This window comes from Amblyraja radiata, chromosome 10 (genome assembly GCF_010909765.2).
Source record: "Amblyraja radiata isolate CabotCenter1 chromosome 10, sAmbRad1.1.pri, whole genome shotgun sequence".
In the NCBI taxonomy this organism is placed as follows: Eukaryota; Metazoa; Chordata; class Chondrichthyes; order Rajiformes; family Rajidae; genus Amblyraja; species Amblyraja radiata.
In genome coordinates this window covers 54,478,088-54,499,587 of record NC_045965.1, presented here as the reverse complement: position 1 = coordinate 54,499,587, position 21,500 = coordinate 54,478,088, and the positions used below count along the sequence as shown (strand labels likewise).

Sequence of the window (21,500 nt, the reverse complement as noted above, 5' to 3'; positions counted from 1 at the left end):
AGTGATCATTGGTCGGTGTGGGCTCAGTTTGTCCGAAGGGCCTGTTTACACGCTGTATCTCAAAAGCCTAAAGTCTAAAAGTCAAAACAGCTGTTTGATAATAGAATGATTACGAACATTGACACTCTGTTTTAGTCACTACATTTCATTTATTTAAAAAAAGAAAGGTAAATGCTGGCAGCACACTGCTGTTTTGGATGCATTCATTCATTTTCAGGTCTTTGCTTCTACTTCCTGATCAGGTCAATGGGAAACAAACAGCTAATCAATACAGGTAATTTACCAAAACCTTATAAACTAATCAATCAACAAAAATATGTGCTGGAACCCATGTGCTCACTTTCCTGGAAAAGGCACATCACTTGCTAAAGACAATGCATCATCTGTTCACCCCAATCTATAAATAAATCTGAATCAATGAAGCAACTGTCATAACTGTCAAACAGTTTTTCACACAAAGGGTGGTGGGTGTATGGAACAAGCTGCCAGAGGAGGTAGTTGAGACAGGGACTATCCCAACATTTAAGAAGCAATTAGACAGGTACATGGGTAAAACAGGTTTGGAGGGATATAGACCAATCGCGGGCAGGTGGGACTAATGCAGCTGGGACATGTTGGCCGGTGTGGGCAAGTTGGGCCGAAGGGCTTGTTTCCACGCTGTATCACTCTATGACTCCATAAACGGCGTTGTGTCGTGAAGGCGCTACTGACACGTGAACCATTTTATTGAAGCTGTGAAATGTGTGTTTCTAATCACTGTCTACATTGCAGTTATTATACTAAATGATGTGATGATCCTTCTTCACATTTTTATTCTGTCAGATCAAAACCAGCGTAACAAAACCATCTGGGAAAATATTAACAAAGAGAAAGGTTGAAAGTGTGCACCACCCGACTCGGGAGCAGCTCTTTCCCTCTGAGATCCATCTTCTGAACAGTCCACCCAAAAGCTATTCACCTCTACTCCATTGGACATTGGACCTTGTCGCTGGATCTGATGCACTACAATGCTGAGAACTATATTTTGCACTCTACATCTTCCCCTTTGCTCTACCCATTGTATTTGAGTTTGAGTTTGTATTTGTGTATACTATCATCTGATCTGATTCTATATCATGCAAAACAGAGCTTTTCACTGTACCTTGGTACACATGACAATAATAAACCTAAACCTACTGAGGGATAAAATCAATCTTCTCATAGAGCAACATAGAAAAACATCAAAAAATAGGTGCAGGAGTAGGCTATTCGTCCCTTTGTGCTTGCACCGCCATTCAATATGATCATGGCTGATCATCTAAAATCAGTACCCCATTCCTGCTTTTTTCCCATATCCCTTGATTCCTTCAGCCCTAAGAGCTAAATCTAACTCTCTCATGAATTGGCCTCCACTGCCTTCTGTGGTTGAGAATTCCACAGATTCACATCTCTCTGGGTGAAAAAGTTTTTCCTCATCTCTGTATGGTAAATCTCTGGAATTCCCTGCCCAGAAGGGTTGATGATGCATGATCACTGGGGGATATTTAAAGAGGAAATAGATATATTTTTAGAGAAAAAACCCCAACAAAACTGGCACAAAAGAGAAAATAACCCCTGGAAAAGATTTTCATAAACTACAAAGTGTTGGAGGAACTCAGCAGGCTAGGCAGTGCCTGAGGAGGGAATGGACAGCTGGCATTCCCTCCACTGATGCTGCCTGATCCACTGAGTTTTTCCAGCACTTTGTTCTTTTTGCTGAGTTAATAGATAGAGCAAAGACTTAGTCCAGACATCTCTTGGCTGACATTGCAATGTACCCATCTTGCTGGTAAGCCTTGTACTCAACATCTGCAAGACAAAGCTCCCCTACTAATCTGTCTATGTTGCCCCACACTGCCATCTGACAATTAACTTTAACAGTGCACCCTTGCAAAATGTGCAAGTCTCTTATTTTTCGTGAGCTACTTCTGAGTGAAAGCAGACATCACTGGTGTGATTCATCACTGTCTTCAATGTACCAGCACAGCCTTTAGTCGGTAAAGGAAAAGGGTATCAGAAGATCAAGACCTCAATCATGGCAGAAAACTCATGGCCTACCAAGCAGCAGTGATCATCGTCTTCCTAAATGTTTCTAAAATCTGGATTATCTACAGCGGATATCTCTTTGTAAAATTCTCAACATTTAGATAATTTATATAAAGTTTATATAATCATGCATAAAATCATGAGAGGAATAGATCGGGTAGATGCACAGTGTCTCTTGCCCAGAGTAGGTGAATGCAGAAACAGAGGACATGGGTTTAAGGTGAAGGGGAAAAATTTAACGGGAATCGGAGGGGTAACTTTTTCACACATAGGGTGGTGAGTGTGTGGAACAAGCTGCCATAGAAGGCAGTTGAGGTAGGGACTATCCCAACATTTAAGAAACAGTTAGACAGGTACTTGGATAGGACATGTTTTGAGGGATATGGACCAAATGTGGGCAGGTGGGACTAGTGGAGCTGGGACATGTCGGCCGGTGTGAGCTAGTTGGGTCGAATGGCCTGCTTCCACACTGTATCACTCTATGACCCTATGGTTCTATTTGCTGGTAAAATAGAGAACACTCCCAGGCCCAAAATTCCATTACTGAGGCCTTAGTTACATTAAGTCAGCTGCATTTGGCAGGTCAAGTCATTCAAGAGTGTTTTATTGTCATATGTCCCGAAATGGAATCATGTAATTCTTACAAACAAATAAACAATAGTGCAAAGGCAAAAATAATGCCCACAGATCTATGTAGTTCAGAGTTTATTTGGAGGTTGCAGTGTTTAATAGCCTGATGGTTGAAGGGAAGAAGTTGCTCTTGAACCTGGACTTTAGTTTTCAGGATCCTATACCTTCTTCCCGATGGGAGGAGTAATTGGAAAGCCAGGGTGGCCAGGGTGGTGTGTGTCTCTGATGATGCTTGCTGCTTTTATGAGGTAGCGATTCTTGTATGATCCCTTCAATGGTCATATGCCTGATTCAAGACTCCCAAAGCATAGTCTATTCCACACTCTGTCACTGGAAGAGATTACCAGGTGGACAGAGGAAAAGGTTCATGAATGTGCTCAAAACCATCTTGAAGAAATGTGATTTATTAATTGACTTAGTCATAGAGTCAGAGATGTACAGGACAGAAATGGACTCTTCAGCCCATTATGTCCATGCTTCCCCTTTTTACCCATCTACTCTAATCTCATCTGCCTACATTGGGACTATATATGTCGATGGCTTCTGAGAATCTCTGGCACGTGACAGCTCAACCAGAGAAGGAACATTTAAGATAGTATTGACAATCCATGCAGGAACAAGGAATTGTAGATGCTGCTTTACACAAAAGGACACAATGTGCTGGAGTAACTCAGCGGGTCAGGCAGCATTTCTGGAGAACATGGATAGGTGATGGTACGGGTCAAGACCACCACCCGGCGGGGTCACAACATCGGAGGCCTGGAGCGCCTCGGCGCAGAGGGAGAACATGGAGAGAAGAGACAAAGACTTTAAGGCTTTTGCCTTCCATCACAGTGAGGAGGTGCCTGGTGGACTCACTGTGGTGGATGTTAAATTTGTGTTGATTGTGTGTTTTTGTTATTTTTTTTATATGTATAACTGCAAGGCAATGAAATTTCGTTCAGACCGAAAGGTCTGAATGACAATAAAGGATATTTTGAATTTTGACTTTTGACTTTGACCAGACTGAGATCTGAATAAGGGTCAAGACCCGCAATCCTTGCTCTCCAGAATCGCTGCCCGACCTGCTAACCAGAACTTTGTGTCTTTTTGAAAATCCATGCATCTGGACTACATAGACGCCCTACATAAATACCAGAAGGAGTGCGGCATCTGGTTTGTTAACTTCACTCATACACTCTGTCAGTCATCTCCTACCCCATCTGTGGAAGAGTCTGTATTGCACACAATGGCCTTGTCAGCCATCTCTGAACCCACAAAACCAGAGTGGAAGCAAGTCATCCTTGACCATTAGGGACAGGCTTAGAAGAAGGAAAGAGATGCCACAGAGGGAGTAAAAGATCCCAGGACACGATTTCAACAACGAGATGGATCATTGTTCCTATCCTCAACATTTACCTCACACCCAACCCAACAAAAATAGGGAAGCGGGCAATCTAAAATATTGTTTTTGTGAGAAAAAAATTGCTATTTCATTTCCTCCAATGTAACGATGGCATTTCAAGAAGAATTTGATTTATCATGAAATATTTTTGGGTCATCAAGTAATGAACATAAAAGGCACCATATAAATGCAAGACCTTTTTACATTACCTGCCAAAATAATCTGTGAAATAATGAGTGATGCCAATATAAATTACTAATCAATTAAAAAAAATAATCAATTAATAACTAAATTACAATCAATTAAATACTGAGAAATAAACAGTTAATTAATAAGCAATGAACTCTAATAAAATAATAAATAAACCCATAAACAGACAAAGATAGATAGATAGATAGATAGATAGATAGATAGATAGATAGATAGATAGATAGATAGATAGATAGATAGATAGATAGATAGATAGATAGAATGTGTAGGAAGGAACTGCAGATGCTGGTTTAAACCGAAGACGGGCACAAAAAGCTGGAGTAACTCGGTGGGGCAGACGGCATCTCTGGAGAGAAGGAATGGATGACGTTTCGGATCGAGACCCTTCTTCAAATAGATAGAGAGATAAATAAATAAATAGAATGTCATTGAACATTGACGTTTGTAATATTCAGATAGTTTTTACATACCTCTGTGGCAAATTGTTGGAGACCCCCGATGTTAATAGCTCCTTCTTCAGATGCATGTAAATTGCATCCTCCCACACAGAGGTCAGATGTTGGACATACCATCCCACAAGTCAGACCCAGGGGATTGTCAGACAGAATGGTTTTGGCAGCACCATAGTAATTCTACGAAAAGAAAAATAACTTAGGAAGCATTGCACAAAGCAGTAAGCTTAACTTTATACTAAGCAAAACATTATTCATCTGCAGGAGACACAAGACACTGCAGATGCTGGAATCTTGCACAAAACACAAGGTGCCAGGGGAACTCAGCAGGACAGGCAATATTTGGGAGGGAATGGAGAGGCAAAGTTTCAGCTTAGGAACTTTCTTAACACCTTATTAGCCTACTCTTCATTAATTATGCTGGTAATCAACAACAGATGAAGCAAACGCTTTAGTCCAATTGAGACCAATCTAAGTCATGGCAGAACGGCATGGGTGAATGGAAGTTGGTATAGATTAGGGTACATGATAGGATTTTGACTGTGCTCTAATTTATAACTAGATGGTTTACAACTATAACTATATTATAACAAGTGGCGGCACGGTGGCACAGTGGTGGAGTTGCTGCCTTACAGCACCAGAGACCCGGGTCCGATCCTGACTACGGGTGCTGTCTGTACGGAGTTTGTACGTTCTCCCCATGACTGAGTGGGTTTTCTCCAGGTGCTCCGGTTTCCTCCCGCACTCCAAAAACGTACAGGCTTGTATGTTATTTGGCTTCGGTAAAAATTGTAAAGTGTCCCTTGTAGGATAGTGCTAGTGTACGGGGATCTCTGGTTGCTCCAGACTTGGTGGGCCGAAGGGCCTGTTTCTGCACTGTATTTCTAAACTAAACTAAACTAAACTTATGAATGGAGAAAGATAGAATGCTGCTAGGTGATCGATGGGATAGTCGAGTATGACAGCACATAGAAACATAGAAAATATGTGTAGGAGTAGGCTATTTAACCCATGGAGCCAGCACCGCCATTCAATCTCATCATGGCTGATCATCCAAAATCAGTACGCTGTTCCTGCTTTCTCCCCATATCCCTTGATTCTTTTAGGCCTAAGAACTAAATCTAACTCTCTCTTGAAAATATCCAGTGAATTGGCCTCCACTGCCTTCTGTGACAGAGAATTCCACAGATTCACAATTGTCTGGGTGAAAAAGTTTTTCCTCATCTCATTCTCTCATCTCATCTCATCCACACCAAAGATCGACACAAAATGCTGGAGTAACTCAACGGGTCAGGCAGCATCTCTGGAGAAAAGGAATAAGTGATGTTTCGGGGTCAAGATCTTTCTTCAGACTCCAAAGGTCCAGATGAGTTAGCAGCAGATGGAATGAGGCAGATGCAGAAATTACTGGTCCTAGTGTATATAGCACCTGAAAATACTCTCAGATTCAGAGTAATGAGGCTGGAAACAGTCCAGTTCAGTCTAGTTGGGCTGCTGACAATGGTCAGAAACATAGTAAAGTTTGTGAACGGAGTATTAAATTAAATTCGGCTTTGAAGCTGACAATAGATGTAAAATGCTGGAGTAACTCAGCGGAACTGGCAGCATCTCTGGAGAGAGGGAATGGGTGACGTTTCGAGTCGAGCCCCTTCTTCAGACAGACTCAAGCTGACACGTTTGGGTAATCTGTATTTAATTATTTTGTTTTACCCACTTTTAGCCAGCATTCTTTGTGATGTGCGTTAAAAGCTGCACCACAGCGATTTGCACAGAGATGTGGGCAGTAAAATTGGATCTGTGGAGTTCCCATCAGATCTTAATTTAGTTTAGTTTAGTTTAGAGATACGGCGCGGAAACAAGCCCTTTAGCCCACCAAATCTGCGCCGACCAGTGATCCCCGAACATTAACACTACCCAACACACATTCGGGACAATGTTTTTAGAATTGTACCAAACCAATTAACCTGCAAACTAGTGTAGGAAGAAACTGCAGATGCTGGTTTAAAGCAAAGATAGACACAAAAAGCTGGAGTAACTGGTAGGGACAGGCTGCATTTCTGGAGCAAAGGAATGGGTGATATTTCTGGTCGAGACCATTCTTCAGATGAACCTACAAACTTGTATGTCTTTGGAGAACTGCTTGAAGGGCTCACAACTGCTATGTCATTGCCACTGGGAGGCACAAATCATTCTCTCTGGGGGCAGCCACGTCACATAAAAGGCTGCCATGAAGGTATGGGAAAACACAAGGGAAGACAAATGGGCAGCACGGTGGCTCAGTGGCAGAATTGTTGCCTTCGAGCGCCAGACAACGCGGTTCGATCCTGACTACGGGTGCTGCCTGTACAGGGTTTGTACGTTCTCCCCGTGACTGCGCGGGTTTCCTCCCACATTCCACAGATGTACAGGTCCGTAGGTTAATTGGCTTTGGTGAAAATTGTAAATTGTCCCTAGTGTGCAAGATTGTGCTCATGTACATGGTGATCGCTGGTGGGCATGCACTCGGTGGAATGAAGTGCTTGTTTTCGCACCGCATCTCTAAAGAGGAGATATGGCAACCCGGTGTGAATGGGAAGTTCCATTGCAATCATCTGCCCTAATTGAGTACCATGCCGTGCGGAACCTGGTCAGCCATGGGGCAATCAAGGAGGCAGATATTGGAGCTCAGATGTTACATGAATAATATGGCTGTGAACAATGAAGGGAAAAGCGGCGAGGAAATTCTCCATCTAGCCTGGACATTGAAAATTGTGGTAGGCTGATGCAAAATGGCAGCATCATGGGTGCTGTAATTGATGTCTCCTTCCTTATCTCTGCATGAGGTAAATCCCACTTTTTCTGTGTCTACAAACAACGTCACAGGTTGCATCCCACCACTCGCTTCTATGCCATTAATAATGGAAATGAGCACTGCATAACCTATAATATCATTGGTACCAAGAAGGCATCAATCATGCTAAGGCTTTTCGGAATAATATTCCAATGGGATCAATTTCATTTGGAAGTAATCACTTCAACAACACTTTTTTGGGTAAAATTATGTGAATGCACAACCTATGATTGAAAAGCATAAGCAGGTTGGATGCCATACCATAAATTGCTATTTTAATGATACAGCATGGAAACAGGCCCTTAGAGTCATAGAGTTATGGTCATACTAAACAGAAAAAGGCACTTTGATCAAATGCAGCCCGACCATTGATCACCCATTCTCGCAACTTCTATGTTATCCCACTTCTGCACCCATTCTCTGCACAATACAGGCAATTTAACAGAAGCCAATTAACCTACAAACCTGCACATTTTTGAGAGGAATTCGGAGCACCCGGAGGAAACAAATGCGGTCGCAAGGAGAATATGAAACTTCACAGACAGTACCTGAAATCCGGATCAAACCCGTGTCTCTGGTGGTGTGAGGCAGCATCTCTAATTATTCAGCTGCATTTTACATGAAAACAACCGGTTTTCTTTTTTTAAATAAAATGTACTGTACATTCTAGATTTTCATCCAGAAGCAAATATTATAATGTCACAAAGCACACACGTCATTGGAAGCTGTGAACATCTGGAGGACGTGTTTTTTAAATTCTTAATAGAACATAATGGGGAGGCGGCACAGTGGCGCAGCGGTAGAGTTGCTGCCTTACAGCGCTAACAGCGCCAGAGGCCCCGTTTCGATCCTGGCTACAGATGTTGTCTGTACAGAGTTTGTACGTTCTCCCCGTGACCTGGGTGGGTTTTCTCTGAGAACTATGGTTTCCTCCCACACTCTAAACACGTACAGGTTTGTAGGTTAATTGACTTGGTATCAATGTAAAAATTGTCCTTGGCAATGTAAGTGTGCGGGGATCGCTGGTCAACACGGGTCCGGCGCTGTATCTCTAAACTAAACTAAACTAAAAAAACGAAACTAAACAGAAATAAAATGGATGTGTTTGACCTGAAGTTTACCACCCCATTAGTAGTCCCCAGGCATCCACATGTCAACCTCTTGAACTGGTTAGGCTTTTGCGACTTTGCTTCAGAAATTTAATTTTGGTAAGCCTTACTTCACATCATTTATCCTTAAATGCCAGTCATTTCCTACCTTGTTTGCGATACTGGTGATAAATGACTTTATGTCCAGATTAGTTGGGCAGCTCTTCTGACACGGAGCGTCAGCACACTTCAGACATCTGGAAAGCAAAGTAATCCGGTCAAGAAACATCAATTACGAAAAATAGTCTGGATCCAGCCGTGATAAAAAAATTATCCCTCCCACCGAACGGATGGGATGACGGAGTGATTTTGCATTTCTGTGAAACATGAAAAATCCCAATAAACCACTCATTTTACCTCGGCCTAAAACCAGTTATATCTGGGACCATAGAAACATGGAAAAATGGGTACAGGAGTAGGGCATTTGGTCCTTCGAGCCAGCACTGCTATTCAATATGATCATGGCTGATCATCTAAAACCAGTTCCTCATTCCTGCTTATTCCCCCATATCCCTTGTTTAAAAGTGAACTGCAGATGCTGGAAAATCGAAGGTAGACAAAAATGCTGCAGAAACTCAGCGGGTGAGGAAACATGGAGCAAAGGAAATAGGCAACATTTCAGGTCGAGACTCTTCTTCAGTGTGTCTACCCCCATATCCCTTGATTCTTTTAGCCCCAAGAGCTAAATCTAACCCTCTCTTGAAAACATCCAGTGAATTGGCCTCCACTGCCCACTGTGGCAGAGAATTCCACAGTTTCACAACTCTCTGAGTGAACAAGTTTTTCTTCATCTCAGTCCTAAATGGCCTACCCCTTATTTTTAAACTGTGACTCCTAGTTCTGGACTCCCCCAACTTCAGGAAGATTTTTCCTGCATCTAGCCTTTCTAATCCATCAAGAATTTTATATGTTTCTATAAGATTCCCTCTCATCCTTCTGAATTCCAGTGAATACATGCCCAGTCGACCCATTCTTTCAACAGAACATGTAGCAACGAGAGTGAAAGAAAAACAGCTCCAAGAAGCAAATCAAGAGAGTATTTTATTTTAACCTTGTACGTAGAAAACAAACAATCCTGACTATGGGTGCTGTCTGTACAGAGTTTGTACCTTCTACCCCTGACCGCGTGGGTTTTCCCCGGGTGCTCCGGTTTCCTCCCACACTCCAAAGACATACAGGTTTGTAGGTTAATTGGCTTCGGTAAAGATTGTAAATTATCCCTAGTGCGTTGTATATTGCTAGTGTACGAGAATTGCTGGACTCGGTGGGCAGATGGGCCTGTTTTTGTCTGTGTCTCTAAACTAAACTAAACTAAACGATACACTTTTTAAATCTACTCAAACTGGCTACATAAAATATTGATAATATGTTCAGATTTAATCACTGGTTTGCCTTGGTGTGCATCATGGAATGTCCCAATGTAGTTTATGTCATTTCTAGCAGTTACATTCCCCCTCTCTTTCCCTTTGGGCCCTGCACGTTATTATCCCGAGTGGCTATGTAATTCCCTTCGGAGAACCTTGATTGATTCTGCTTCCACCAACCCGGCAGGCAGTAAGTTTCATATCATTAGGCTTCTTTAGCAAATTTCCTCACAGCTCCTGCACCTTCTGCTTTTAAATGTTCCCTGATTCTTGCACTATCCACTAATAGGTATGGTTTACTACTTTTTTATCGCATCAAACCCTGCTGTGATATTGTGCATTTTGACCAATCTCCCTGCAGTTTGTTTTGAGTCTGGATGTTTTAATCCAAAATATGCAGCCAAAACCTTCCATCCTGGAACCACCTCAGTACCGTCCTGTGCCCCTCCAGTACCTTCAAGGTCACGAAGTCATAAGTGATATGAGCAGAATAAGGCCATTCGGCCCATCAAGTCTACTCCGCCATTCAAATCATGGCTGATCTATAACTCTCTCCTAACCCCATTCTCCTGCCTTCTCCCCATAACCCTTGACACCCGAATCAAGAATCTATCTATCTATCACTGCCTTAAAATTATCCATTGACTTGGCCTCCACAGCCTTCTGCCGCAAACAATTCCACAGATTCACCACCCTCTGACTAAAGAAATTCCTCCTCATCTCCTTCCGAAAGGAATGTCCCTTAATTCTGAGGCTATGACCTTTTGGCAGTTTGATTTTTTTCCCTTCCTTCATTTTTGCATAAATTAGTTAAAAGTCTGTATAAAAACTATTCATTCTTGTAATTGCAACTCATCCTTCTAAATTATCCAACCCTTCCCTATTGAAGCACAACCTGCCTCAGTCATTGTACACTTAGGACTTAGTTTCATACAATAATGACAGTTCCACGCACTTGATTTTTAGTCCCTTGAGGTTAGAAAGTTAAGGACGATCTAATTGAGTTCCTTTAGAATGAGCTCAAAGATGGAGAGATTGGCAGGATCCTCTGGTGGCTAAACTTAAAAGCGAGCAAACAATATCTTAAAGTTCAATCTAGCTTATTCATGAGTGAAATTGAGAATGATTTTCTCCACATGGCTTAGTAGAACTCTAGAACTGTCTCATAAAGGGATAGAGAAATTGACATTTTCAGGACTGTTATTGTTAACATGCAGGTGTCAAGTGACACAGATTAAAGCCATTAAACAAATTGAATTTCAAATCACTCATGAACTAACTCGAAGGCAGAAGAAGTTCTTTCCATGTCTGTATAATTAGGCTTGATTGCTACAAAAGATTAGTTTAGTTTAGATTAGAGATACAGTGTGCAAACAGGCCCCTCAGGTCCCACCGAGTCCGCACCGACCAGTGATCCCCAGACACTCTCACTATCCTGCACACTAGGGACAATTTACAATATTTACCGAAGCCAATTAACCTACAAACCAGTACGTCTTTGGAGAGTGAGAGGAAACCGGAGCACCCGGGGGCAACCCACGCAGTCCTGGGGAGAACATATGAACTCTGTACAGACAGCACCCATAGTCAGGATCGAACCGGGGTCTCTGGCACTGTAAGGCGGTGACCCTACCGCTGCATCACCGTGCTTCCCCCAGTAAATAGGTTCTGCAGAATTCAAACACCCAGCAGCTAACAACGTATAACTTCAGAGCACTACTCAGTGCCTCAGGACATTGAGCCTTCCCCCATAATGGTAACCATTGTGGGTGGATGTTTCTATGTTAAAGATCCTTATTGTTCCGTTTCCAAGATGGCTGCCGAAGGGAGAGTGAACGCTGGCGCGATTAGCTGCCGCTGCTCTCTCTTTGAATTGTATCTTTGAATTGTGTCTTTGAATTGTGTATTGTTGATGTCTTTACTATTTATTTATTTATTTTTTTGTCGTTATTTTTTGTTTTGTTTCATTCCGCTTACATGTTTTGTATTCTGTTTACTAAATTTTGTAAGGTGTCCTTGAGAGTCTTGAAAGGCGCCCATAAATAAAATTTATTATTATTATTATTACTCATTCAAGCCTAAACGAGACACTTGCACATATTGTATTTCACAATAGAATAAACATATTTCCTACTATTGGCATCCGCTTGCTGAAAAAATTCTCCCCTTTTTAGTATGTAACTAAACTAAGTGGGACCCATGGGTCACTGTTACGCAGGCTTGGTCCCCCAACGCAATATTCCACCATTCACCCATAGCCCCCAACTGCACAGGCGCAGCTCATTTCCCCTCATGCCAAGCACTCTCCCCCCCTCCTCTTCACCCTTCTTCTCTCCCCTCTCCTCTTCCCCTCCCCAATCCCCTCACATCTCTCTCCCTCTCTTTTCCCCCACCCTCCCTCCATAACTCCTTTCCCCTCCCTACTCCCCTCCTATCTATCCTCCACCTCCCCCACTCCTTACCTCACCCTATCCCCCAACTATACCTCCTCACCTCACCCACTGCCCTCCTCTCCCTCTATTCCCCACTCCCTACCTCCCCCATCTCTACTCCTCCTCCTCTCCCTCTAATCCCCTCCTCCCCCACTCTCCCTCATCACCTCCTCCCTCTTCTTTTCCCTCTCCTCCTACCCTCCCCCAATCCCTCCCTCACCTCTCCTTTCACCTCCCCTCAGTCACTCCCTCTCTCCTTCCATGACTCCTCTCCCCTCCCTACTCTCCCTCTATCCGCTCTACGGCATTTCACTTAAGCGCTCTGACTGTTTGTGAAATATTAATAGCAGTGCACAAAATTCCAACGTATTAATCACAAACACAAATTGTGCTACTGAGATAGGGAGGGGGGGAGAGTTAGGAGAAAAGACGGGGGAAGAGCCATGGGGGAGAGGGGGGTATCGTGGGGGAGGGGACAAGAGCCAGCGAGGGAGACCAGAGAGGAAGGGGCTGGAGCTGTGGGGCGTTGCGGTGGCGGTGCGTTTGGGACTCACAGCGGGCACCGGACGCTCTCCTCTGCCGGGATCAGATTCTCTGCTTTCTGTTTGGCGACATCTCCCGCGCACCGGGCCGCTTCCGGTCCCTCCGAAAATTGTGTCTGGTTGGAGATCTCCGCCGGCCAACCACTGCTCGAGTAAAGACGTGATGGCGCAGGAAGGGACGGACCATCCCGCGGAGTGGCAGGAGAAGAGACTAATCCGCGCGGCGCTGACTGGCAGGAGAAGAGATCGATCTGCGCATGCGCGGTTTTAAAGATTTTTAAACCTCGCGAACTTTTACAATAGACCACCGATCATAACGAAACATGGTGCACTCGCAGCACAGGAGAACAGTGAGTGAGCTGGCGAAAAATCGTAGCGCCATCGCGTACCGTTTTTAACGCAAACAGAAATACCACGCAAACCAGTTATGTAGAGTTATGTATAGAAAGATGTAGGGCATTAAATTCTGTCTCCAAAATTATTCCATTGAATTTCTAAGCAAAAGCACCTCGGGATGATGTGCATACTAATTTAAATATTGACATATTAAACAAGTTCAAATTTAGTCTGCTGGTATGAATGTGGCATTTATGCCTAATAAATATTCAGACTTTGTATCATGACTAGTTAATTGGATTTTCTTTCTCAGTAGCACAATTTGTGTTTGTAATTAATACATTGGAATTTTGTGCACTGCTATTAATATTTCACAAACAGACGGAGCGCTTAAGTGAAATGCCGCTCTGAGTAGAGGGGTCGGCATCTTCTGTTCCCTATGAGAAAATGGACTGTGAAGATGAAGGGATTGTTTGCCGTGTAGAAACAAAGATTATTGGAGAGAGACTATAAGTTTCATCGAAGGGAAAGCTGGTGTAAGAATTGCCCTTGCGTTGTTTAACAGAATGGCAGTAAGTTTAATGCATGCAGTATTATCAACCATATGCATTATTAACCAGCAACATGGTGTGAAGGAACTATCCTGAGCACTGTGCACTTCCACAACTTGGTGAACCATTCACACTCTCTCTTCCCTAGCCTAGTTAAAACAGGAATGCATCCTTGACCTTTCCATGAGGTTAATAAACCTACAGCAATTATACATTAAATAACAATCATACGTAACCTCAGAATCTTAGAACTGATACAGGTGAGTGCCACTTATTAAAATATTGACGGCATAATTTATATTTGGCAATGGCTCCCAATAGTGCAAACTCAGGAAGAGCACATTTGAAATGGCTGAGTTGCAAATCCTAGCTGAGTTGACTTTAATTCAGTATTTTTAATCTCTCATTATTACTCAGCTTCCTTCTGTAATCTAATCAAACTGTGGTCCCTTCAGACATTGAGGTCTGAAATGTCCAGTCAACTTCACACTTCCAGCAACGCAACATGTTTCTCTCTTTGAAAAAAAAATCACAAAAGTATTTCCGACATTCTCGGAGGCTATACATGCATTCAATGCATCGTGATAACTCACTTGAACTTGAACTTGAACTTTTTCACCATTTTAACTGACACCCTTTCCTCTCTTGTGGCCCCCTAGGGTGAAATCCTATTTAAAGGGCATCTCCACCACACTCCCTCAATGTCTAACAGTGGAAGGGTCCTAGACTGTCGCCCGCCCCCACAGAGGCTTGCCGTTGGCTGCACCAAGCTTCATGGAGGACAAGGAAGGAAGACTTACTACCTGGTGTGGGTTCTGCCAAATTCTAGGCCAATGTAAGGTTTTATTATTTCTATCACTTCTCACACCGGGTGATTTTTGCAGCAAACTTATATGTTCTGTCAAAAGATAGTGATCTCAGCTTGTCTGCTGCTTTAGGATATTTGCACAGGTTGCAGCCAAGATGAAAGCGTAATTTCACCACCACAGAATCCTTCGTCTCAAAACTTAAATCGAACTGAAATGATTTCGTGAAAGTTGGCCCTCAAATCCAACAAACTGTTGGGCTCTCTTGTAGGCAGTCCATTTAGGTTGAGGGCGATTAGTTTCATGAGTCCTTGGTCACTGATGAGACCATTAAAGGCTCCAGAGGCTGTTATAGAAACATAGCATCATACAGCAGGAAAACAGTGGTCCAATTCCTCCAGGCCGATCAAGATGTCCATCTAAGCTAAACCCATTTGCCAGTGTTTACCCAAATCTTCCCTATGCATAACCCTAAATGTTCCAGGCAACTGGTCTTGAACTTGAGCTAAGGTGCTGTTTACATGGATTAGCACCTTCTCCCCAACACTACATAAGTGTCTGTTGGGTGATCCAGTTTTCTGCCTCATCCTTATGATATGCTAGTAAGCCAATAATCTATAAATTTACCCTTTAGCATGGGCTAATGAACTGCCTATTTACCCTTTGGCCAAAAAGAATCAAAGAGGAATAGATAGAGATGCTAGAGAGAGAAAGTTGCAGGAGGACAGCTTAAAGAGTGGTGGGTGTATGGAACAAGCTGCCGGAGGAGGTAGTTGAGGCTGGGACTATCCCATTGTTAAACAAATGGTTAGACAGTAACTCGGATAGGACAGGTTTGGAGAGGTTTGGATCAAACACAGGCAAGTGGAACTAGTGTAGCTGGGGCATTGTTGGCCGGTGTAGGCAAGTTGGGCCGAAGGGCCTGTTTCCACATTGGACTCTAGAACTCTAGAACTAGGAGAGAGGGAGTGAGACTGACAGGATTGCTCAGCAGGAAGTTTGCATGGTCATAATGCAAACCAAATTACCAGTAACAGCATGAAGGACAAATTACTGAAGTATAAAAAGATGATTTACTGGATTAATCTGTTGAGAAACCAATGAAGGAACGGACTATTTTAGACCTAGTAAAATGTAATGACAAAGAGTTATTTGATAAACTCCTTTGGAGAATTCGCAAGGCTCCTTTGGAGAACAATGAACCTAATGTGACAGAATATTATATCGAGATTGTTAGTTATTTGGTTCAGTCAGAAGCCAGGATATTACATCTGAGTAAAGTAAATTGTGAAAGCAGGAGGCATGAGTTGGCTCTTGTGGATTGGGAAACAACATTAAATGGCATGAAAGCAAAAATATGGCTCATTATCAAAGAATTAGCACATAGTATATATATACACACACGCACACACACACACACATATATATATGTGTGTGTGTGTGTGTGTGTGTATATATAATTATTTGATATTGAGCCATATTTTTGCTTTAATGCCATAGTTATATATTGTTCATTGTTATATATATTGTTCATTATATATATGATACGACAATATTATATTGATATTGTTTTATATATATATATATATATATATACCTTCGGGCAAAACAAATCCCACAGGTTTTGACAGTCCATCGTGGTTGTCAGAAGTAGTTAAAAATAGTATTAGATCAAAGGGAAAGGCTTACAATGTTGTTGGGGAGAAACAAAGCCTGAGGATTGAGAAAATGTTAGAATTCAGCAAAGGAGAACTCGGGCATCAAATAGTAAATGGAAAGCAGAATACGAGGCTAGTATGAATCAAAAACTGATGTAAAATCTTCAAAAGATGAACAAAAAGGTACAGTTCAAATCATCTGAATTTAAGGTGGGTCCCTTACAGATTAAATCAGAAATCAAGGATTTGTAATCGGATAAGTTAAACACATATTTTGTGCTTATCTTATGAAACTAAACATCAGGAAATCTCCTGGAAATAGAGGATGCAGGTCTATAGTGAACAAAGAATTAAAATAAACTCGATGAAAGTTGGTATAGGAGATATAAATAATAATAAACCCCCAGGTTATTCCTCCATCCACAAAAATTGAAGAGGATACACTAGTTGCGTTGTTCTCTGCCAGTATTTCACAGATTCGAGAACAAATTATAGAACAACAAATGTCATCCCGTTATCTAAGAAAGGAGGAGAAGCAAAATAATTAGCCTGACATTAAAACAAGGCAAAAGGATTACATCAACAGAATTAAGCAGGGTCAACATGAATGTATGAAAGGGAAATCATGTTTGACAAAACTGTCAGAGTGTTTTAAGGCTGTAACTAACAAAACAGGCGAGGACAAACTAGCTGATTTAGTATGTAGGAAGGAAATGCAGATGCTAGTTTACTCCAAAGATAGACAAAATGCTGGAGTAACTCAACGGGTCAGGCAGCATCTCTGGTCAAAGGGAATACATAGGTAACGTTTCTGGTCAAGACCCTTCTTCGCCGTGGTCCATTGTGCGTTATTTGGCCATTGGTGACATCTGCTTTGTTCCGTACCTTTTCAGACCTCCAGTTTCTCTCTCCTGACTCTCAGTCTGAAGAAACGTGTGCCAAGGTCAATTTTGGCTCGAGAAATTATCCCGTGACAATCCATGAGTGGAGAAATAGTTTCATGGATACGAGTTGAACTGCTTTTCAATACAGTATATACAAAAAACTAGGAAGGAACTACAGATGCTGGTTTAAACCGAAGATAGACGTAAAAAGCTGGACTAATTCAGCGGGTCAGACAGCATCTCTGGAGAAAAGGAATAGGTGACGTTTTCGGGTCGAGACCCATCTTCATTCTGAAGAAGGGTCTCGACCCAAAATGTCACCTATTCCTTTTCCCCAAAGATGCTGTCTGACCCGCTGAGTTTCTCCAGTTTTTTGGGTCTATATGCAGAAAACTGGCTTGTTTCAGAGCACCAGGCAAGATTAGAAAGAAAGGGATTTTCCAGTGCAGCGACTCAGAGAGGAAATTGTATCCAAAATCCTACACTGAGCCACACCACCTGTTACAGTTTAATAGCAGACAATGCGAAATAAGACTGCTAATAAGAGCGGACAAAGGTGTTTTTTTGTCGTTCCTATTTTTCCATAATAAATCGCAAGCCACTGTGGTTTACACACACCAGATGGTAAAGGGTGACATCTGTGCAGCTCAAGAGTACACTTTTAGGTAAGCCAGATTTAAAGTCTTCCCCTCGAGAGAATATGCATTCCCTGGAAACCTCATTAAAGGTTGCTTCCTCCACCATTCAAACAATGGAAGACTCAAAACACACAGGACACTCGGCATGTCTCCTTTAACTGTTACCAGTTTCTATAGATGCACTATAGAAAGCATCCTATCTGGATGGATCCCGAGACCCAAAGAAATTGCAGAGAGTGGATGCAGCCCAGTCCATCAGGGAAACCAGTCTTCTCCCATCGACTCCAACAACACTTCTCGCTGCCTCGGGAAAGATGCCAACTTAATCAAGGAGCACTCACAACCCAATCATTCTCTCTTCTCCCCTATCTTGTTGGCAAACGATACAAAACATTGAAAGCACATACTTTCAGAAGTAGGAACAACTTCTTCCCCGCTGTTATCAACTACTTGACCAGATCTCTCATTGGCAAGGCATATATTCCCAATCTCCCAATTTATCATGTTGCAGCCCTCGCAGTTTTTTTTCCGTCTGCACTTTCTCTGTAGCTGTCACATTATATTCTCCACTCTATCTTCATTTTCTTTTGCACTACCTTTAGTACTCATATATGATTTGATTGTTCTCATGTATGGTATGATTTGCTTGGACAGCATGCAAAACTACATTTCTCATTGTAACTATACTAGCGACAATAATAAACCAATCTAAACCAATATTAGACTATTCTTAAAGATAAATAATTTTTCGGAGAAATATTTTATTTCTCGCATCTCCCACCTCATTTCTTTCATCAAACAACAAAATTAACATATATTTTCAAAATACGCATTAAAAACCTTAAGTTTCTAATCAACACAGAAACCATTCAGTTGTGCTTCTTGTCAGCAGGATGCTATTTAAAACAAAATGTTTTTCTGTATTTTAGTGCATGTAGATTAGGCACATCTCAAGCGATATGCACAAACATGCGAAAGTCCCACAAGGACCTAAAAACCCTCAGGGTTTAGGTTTATTATATTATCACATGTAATGAGGTACAGTGACAAGCTTTGTTTTACATGCTTTCCAAGTGGTTCCGACAATGCTATACATGAATATGATCAAGTCAAACTCAAGTACGATAGATAAAGCAAAGTGCAAGGTACAGATTGTGGAATATAGTTCCCAGCATTATAGCATTTCAGTTCCAGTAAGATGCTGAGTTCAAAGTAAATAACTTTAGACTATACAGATTCAGTGCAGAAACAAGCAGTTTGGCCCATGGAGTCTGCGCCGCCCAGCAATTGCCCCATACACTAGCAATATCCTACACATTAGCAACAACTCACAATGTTACTGAAGCTAATTAACCTACAAACCTGTACGTCTTTAGAATGAGGAAGGAAACCGGAGCACCCGGAGAAAACCCACGAGGTCACCGGGAGAACGTACAAACTCCGTACAGACAGCACCTGTAGTCAGGTTCGTACCCAGGTCTCTGGTGCTTTTTAGGCGTCATCTCTACCTCTGCGCCACTGTGCCACCCACAAATGAAACGGTTCTCTTTGGTTCGACAGCTCAAATATAACTGCTTGAGATCCTGATATACAGTGGAAACAGAATCTATTTAGGTAGAGCTGAGAATTAGGAAAGGGCAGACATCTGTAGAAGATATTTATAGACCACCAGAAAGTAGAAATAAGGAACTATGGGCATAAATCCTGAATTTAGAGAATGCAATGTGAGAATACAATAATATGGCGCACTAACACACATGGAATGAGCAAAGCAAATGTGCTATAATAAAGAAGAAGATGAACTTATAGAATGTATACATGTTGCTTTTCTAGATCAATTTATTGAAGAACCAATGAGTCAAATAGCTATTTAAGATCTCACTTTAGGTAAGGAGAAAGGGTGAATTAACAACCATGTTTTCAAGAGGCGTTTTGTGTTAGAGTGACCATAATGTGATAGAATTTGACATTTATTTTGAAACTCGAGTCTTAAATCTAAACAAAGGAAACTATGGAACTATGGAAGGAGCATAGTTGATTAGGAAAATGCTTTGAAAGTTACAACAGTGGACAAGCAATACAGTAGTTACCATTTAAAGACATAATTAATGAGTTGCAAAAATGACTTTAAGACACAAAAACCCAAGGAAGAATTGGTTTATCTGTGGCTGACAAGGGAAATCAAGGAAAGTGATAAATCAAAGAAAGAGGCTTATAAAGTTGTTAGAGATAGCTGTGTAGCTGAGAGTTGGGAGGACTTTTAGAAGTCAGCAAAGGAACAAAAACAAGAAATTGATAAACAAAGGAAAGATAGAATATGAGATTAAGATGATGTGGACATATAGAAACAGACAGTATGTGTTATATAAAAAGGAGAAAACTAACAAGAGAAATACACCCTCCCTCTCAGAAACAGAATAATGTATTATGGGAAATAGGAAATGGAATAGGATTTAAACAATGTATTTGTGCCTGTCTTTGTGAAAGAGGTGGTTTGAAGATAACCATTATCTTGTGTAGGAAGGAACTACAGATGCTGGTTAAATCGAAGGTGGACACAAAATGTTGGAGTAACTCAGTGGGACAGGCAGCATCTCTGGAGAGAAGGAATGGGTGACGTTTCGGGATGAAAACCTTCTTCAGACCCTCTTCAGTATCTTACCATATTTCACGGTTGTACAGATTCTGCAGATTGGACAATAGCAAATGATACTCTATTAATTCAGGAAGGACAGAGGGAGAAAATGGGAACTAGTGACTTGTTAGCCGAACATCAGAGGGTGGGAAAATACTGGGACCTATAATGCATGGGATCAAACAGAACACTGCAAAATAGTAATACTATTGAGCAGACTCCACAAAGATGGTTTGACCAATCTAGTGGAGTTCTTCCAGGATGTGACGAGTAGAATAGATAAGAGGGAACCATTGAATTTTGATTTTCAGAAGAATGTTGACATTTATCGCACAGTAGGAGGTTGATCAGTGTAATTAAAGCACAGAGTTCGGTGATATGTACACACATGGATTGCAATTTTTTCATCACAGTTGGAGTAAACAGATTGTTTTCATATTAGTAGGATGTGACCTAGACAGATCAGCCATTATTGAATGGCGGAGTAGACTTAATGGGCCAAATTCACCTCCTATTCCTTATGACATTATGACTTATGGGGTACAACAGAGAATGTGTCTGGGTCACAGTTGTACATAACCTAGAAGAATTCTTTTTTTACAGATGTCGCCAAGTTAAGATAAATGGAAGATTTTGAATTTTGGGAAGTTAAACCAGGGCAACACCTTCACAGTTCTTAGGCTCTTGGGGAATGTGGTAGATCAGAGTTCAAGTTCAAGTTCACATTTATTGCCACATGCACCAATTAGGGTACAGTGGAATTTGATTTACCATGCAGCCATACAATTAAAAAGAGCACAATACACGATAGAATATAACATGCACATCCACCACAGTGGAATCAACATTCTTCACTGTGGTGGAAGGCAATGACGTTCAGTCAGTCGTCCTCCTTTGTTCATCCGTGGTCGGGGCCATGAACCCTCCGTAGTTGCC

The 21,500-nt window shown here is 41.8% G+C and overlaps 1 protein-coding gene across 1 annotated transcript in view; it reads right to left on the bottom strand.

The window, feature by feature from the left end:
• dpyd (dihydropyrimidine dehydrogenase) overlaps positions 1-21,500 on the bottom strand; it is a 675,582-nt gene that overhangs the window by 422,112 nt on the left and 231,970 nt on the right. Inside the window, exons 4-5 of the mRNA XM_033028889.1 lie at positions 8,828-8,915; positions 4,759-4,920 (exon numbers count right to left, since the gene is read on the bottom strand). Of these exons, the coding sequence (XP_032884780.1) occupies positions 4,759-4,920; positions 8,828-8,915 (250 nt within the window). The remainder of the gene's footprint in view (positions 1-4,758; positions 4,921-8,827; positions 8,916-21,500) is intronic.